The 4,205-nt window shown below is 44.0% G+C and overlaps 1 protein-coding gene across 1 annotated transcript in view; it reads right to left on the bottom strand.

The window, feature by feature from the left end:
* The window catches only part of SDC1 (syndecan 1), a gene marked incomplete at its 5' end in the record, with an annotated part of 3,306 nt that extends 2,208 nt beyond the window's left edge, over window positions 1-1,098 (bottom strand). Inside the window, one exon of the mRNA XM_010183601.1 lies at window positions 940-1,098. Within this exon, the coding sequence (XP_010181903.1) occupies window positions 940-1,098 (159 nt within the window). The remainder of the gene's footprint in view (window positions 1-939) is intronic.
* Between the last annotated feature and the right edge of the window lie 3,107 nt (window positions 1,099-4,205).

Genomic DNA, 4,205 nt, shown 5'->3' with positions numbered 1-4,205 from the left:
GGTTCAGTTTATAATTTCTTTCTTTCTTTTCAGTGGAATAAAGAAGGGACAGACGAATGCACTATTCAGCAATACTCTGTTGGACGCCTGCTTTTCCCCACGGCACAAGTGCTAGTCTGTGGACAGGTCAACATGGGAGATGCCTGATTCCAGTACATGGGTTGCTCAGGATGATTATCTGATTCTTTTCCCCATAAATACCTTTTATATGATTCAGAGCAGTCACCTATATACTCAACACCTTTAGTCACTAGCATATCTGGCACTGATTTCAGGGCCTTATTCCTGCAGAATATAATCTAAAATACAAGCATGTGGCTAGAAGGAAGCAGAAGGATCCCACACTTTGCCTTTCAACAGCTTGCTCTTTCCTCAGTAGCATCTCCTCAACTTGAGCACTGAGCACCAAAAGTCTCTCATGCAACTTAGTAATCATTCAGTCTTTTTCCCCACCCTAAAGCCCTTTTATTCTGCTTTTGAAAAATTACAGCCCATGGGAACTTCCACATCTGATGACTGATAAAGTTTTCACTTGATGTATGTTGGCAGCTTGGGCTTTACACACCCTCAAATGGTATCTCCTACCAGCTCATAAGAGGACAAAAGCCTTTCGTACAGTTTCTCTGCCCCATGAGTAAAGAATCACTGCAGTTTAGTGCATGAAGACTATTATTATCTCGTATTAGCAGTGACATGGAGTATACCCGCCTCTGCTCCCTCCCAAGTCTCCTACAACTTCTTTTCTGCTAATTGTTAGTACCTGAAGCAGCACAAGATTAATAGATCAGGCTCTTTCTCTGTTCCCAACCTCTCATATTCTGGGGCGGGGGTGTGTATGCAATTCCTCCCTTCCCCCTTTTAGCTTGGATGCTCAGCAAGATCTCAATTGCCACATTCTGGAAGGATCAAGCACTGACAGTTCAAGTGCTAATAACTCACCTGCACCTGAACCTGAGAACGCATCATCGTCATCACCAGATGAATCAAGGTCTTCAGGAGGAAGATTCAGATTTGTAGTTTGCTTTAAAGAGAAGGGGAAAAGGTGTGTTAGTGATGAGACTACTTCAAAGTTATCATGTTGCTTGTGTAGAAGGGCTCCTGAAGGTTAAACAAACTTTCTTTGTTCAGATTCCATTTTCTCATTTCCTTCACTCCATCCCCCCTCCCCAAAAGAGTAGTCCTGGTTAGTCTATTCGGTGTCAGTCTTGCTGTCTCCTTTCTCCGTGCTTCTTCCAGGCTGCACTTGCTTTGGGGAAGAAGCAAGCAAGGAACCATCCAGACCTGCATCCTGCCAGCAGCTGATGCTCAGTCCTTTCACATCACCATCCTGCTGCAGGTTCTGCCTGCTCAGGGCTTTGCTACCCACCAACCACTTCATCTGTCAACCACTGCATTACTTCTAAGGAGCAGAAAGAAAGGATAGTAACAGAGTAGTTTGGCTTCTCTGCCGGCTTGAGCCCTTCCAGCACTGTTCACATAGCTGAAACTGCAGCATCTAACTGGAAGTAGAAGGAGATTCCCTTTTTATAAGTGTGGGCATTCAGACTAAGTCCTGAGATAGAAGATGGCCTTCCATGCAGGAGAAAACAGCCCTGAGCTTTCTCCATCTATGCTCCAAGGAGGACATTAACCAGCCCAGTTAAGCTGCTAAAACAAGAGGCCAAACCCCTGTTTGCCATAACACACACCATTCAGAGCTGTTCAGGATATTCACAGAAGACAACGCTAAATGAAGAAGAGCGATTACTTCACGCAACCTGTTGGCCTCTGCCGTATACACTTACTGTTCCTATCGGTACAACGTGCTCCACTCTCAGCTCATGACTAGCCCCAGATTTACTGATGCAGGGTTACCGCTACCTAACCAGCCATTCTCTCCTCTCAAATTTCAAACCAAACCCTTATAAGTGACTTCTAAATTTAATATTTCCCCAACTACATTCCCCATTTTTCAGAATCGTGACTTGTATCCCATCGTCAAGATGCCCTTTTTATCCCTTTCCAGCACTGCCTCACCTGCAAGTTTAAGGAGACACTGTGTTACATCATCCAAGCTGATAGTGGTTTTACAGGAAGAGTTAAGTATTTTATTAAGTAAAAAGAACAACATACATTCTTGCCAGCTTCTCACCCAGACCCATTGTATTCCTCTTGCTTGTATTAACACAGTATTACTTAAAAATGAACACTCATTTTCATCCTAGGAAGAAGTTAGCCAGCACCATTATGATCTGTCAAACAAAGCAACTGAGCTCTCTCATTGTCACTTTATTATCTACATGGGTGTATTTATTGGCCCTATCTCATTTTCATTCGTTTAAGATATCAGGTGTATCCAGTTTTCCTTTCATCCTTAATACCTTATTCATTCCTCACATTTCCATAGAATAACCAGTTTCCGAGGGTTAACTAGCCCATTAGATTCAACCTCTCTAAAGACAAAAAGTACCCAAGCTGCCACCAACCTAATCAAGCCCCAGATCTTACCCCTTCTGGGTGATCATTGTCGTTAGATGATTGTTTTAAATAACAAAAAACCTTACATAGACATTAAGCTTTTTAAGCACTTTCCTTCTCTACTGGAAAGCAAACCAAACCAAATCACTCTTCCTCAAGCCTTTGCAAGCTGTATTTCTAGAGTATTTCTAAGAAGAAATTGCCCTTCAATTTTTTGTCGAGCTGTACCTCATGATGTAATCTGGATTTTTAGATTTGTCCCTGCTTGTTTGCACTGTGCTTTTGCACTCACCCACGGAAAGTAGGTCAGATAAGTACTTCCTGTGTGTTTTCCTCCTTGTGTCAAAGGTCAGTGACTCACACAAGCTAATCTCACTTCAAATATTGAAGAGTACAAACTGCTGGTGCAGAAATAACATGGGAAGAACTGCTGGGCTTCCCAAACTCTGCTCCCTTGAGCTTCCTTCCCACTATGTTCAGAAGTGAAGCCAGACATCAGAAATGGCACCATTTTGGTTGATGGGGGGTGTTTGGGACCATTTCCCCCCCCTTTCTTGCCCTAGCAGTGGCAAGCACATCCTTTGCTCTCCCACTCAGCTTGGTTTTGTGTGCAAAAGGGGGATGCATTGCAAAAAGGGGGAGTGCACTCTCTTTCCATTGGGAAGACTCTGCCTTGAAGCACTTAGAAAGCAATTTCTCCAGCTTTTTACTGAAAGGGACTGCCAATACAGTTCAAGACACATCACCATACATGCTTATCTAGGATCAAGATGAACCTCCCCCTAAATCTGAATCTTCAGAGGTAGCTCATACAGGTTTTCCAAGAACACCTGGACAGATTTAATGGTCTGCAGACCTTAGCAACACTCCTGAAGGTATCACAGGCCATCAGGAAATGAAGTAGCAACTCTTGATCTTGACTACTGAGCCAGCACCCCTTCTCCACGTGGTGTTAACAGATGGGGCCTGTTCACTCATGCCTCGCTTCCTTTTCTTGTTATCCAGTGCACTGGCCCAGCCTACCCATACATTTCCCCTCACACCTGAGCTTTTAGCCCCTTCCCAGCCTGCTGCATGTTCTGCTTCTCCATAGCCTTTGTCAAGTAGTTGTTTGAGTCCAACTACAGTTTCTGTATCTCAGCAGGAGTAGCCAGGTCCTCCTCAGAGGAGGAAAGTCCAGTCCAGCCCAGTCTAAACCAATAGAGACCCATGCTGTCCCAGTGCAGAGCTGCCCAGCAGCCACCCTGCAGACATGAAGGCAGACTCTGATCAGTTCCTGTCTCCTGAGGTTGGCTACTTTACAGAAAACATGATTCAGGATTAATGAAGTCTGCTTTCCACAGCTTTATATCAGAACTTAGTAAAGTTGCACTAAATGTGTCTTTGTTAGTTGTCCCAAAGGATCTCATCTCATGCTGCTCCTCTGGGAGTTGTGGCATTTCCCCCGATCAGGCAGTTTGAGGCCTGGGATCCAAGTGGAACTTTCTTTGCCCCAAATACTCAAGGGACAGTACAGAATTACACACATGTAGATACCAGTCAGAATATCCACGAAGTGATGTAACTTCATGACATCATCCAATTTCAAGACACATGAGCACTAAGGAACATTCGCCTAATGTATATAACTGTACAGTTATATAAAGACTACATTTCTTGCTTCACAGACTGCTGCTTCAGTAGGCACAAAAGGCCGTAACTTTTCCTTATGGCACCACAAAATACAAGTACTGCAGAAAGGTCAAGCT

This window comes from Mesitornis unicolor, unplaced genomic scaffold (genome assembly GCF_000695765.1).
Source record: "Mesitornis unicolor isolate BGI_N332 unplaced genomic scaffold, ASM69576v1 scaffold7374, whole genome shotgun sequence".
In the NCBI taxonomy this organism is placed as follows: Eukaryota; Metazoa; Chordata; class Aves; order Mesitornithiformes; family Mesitornithidae; genus Mesitornis; species Mesitornis unicolor.
The sequence above is the reverse complement of the archived record's forward strand: the minus strand, read 5'-3'. Positions and strand labels throughout refer to the sequence as shown.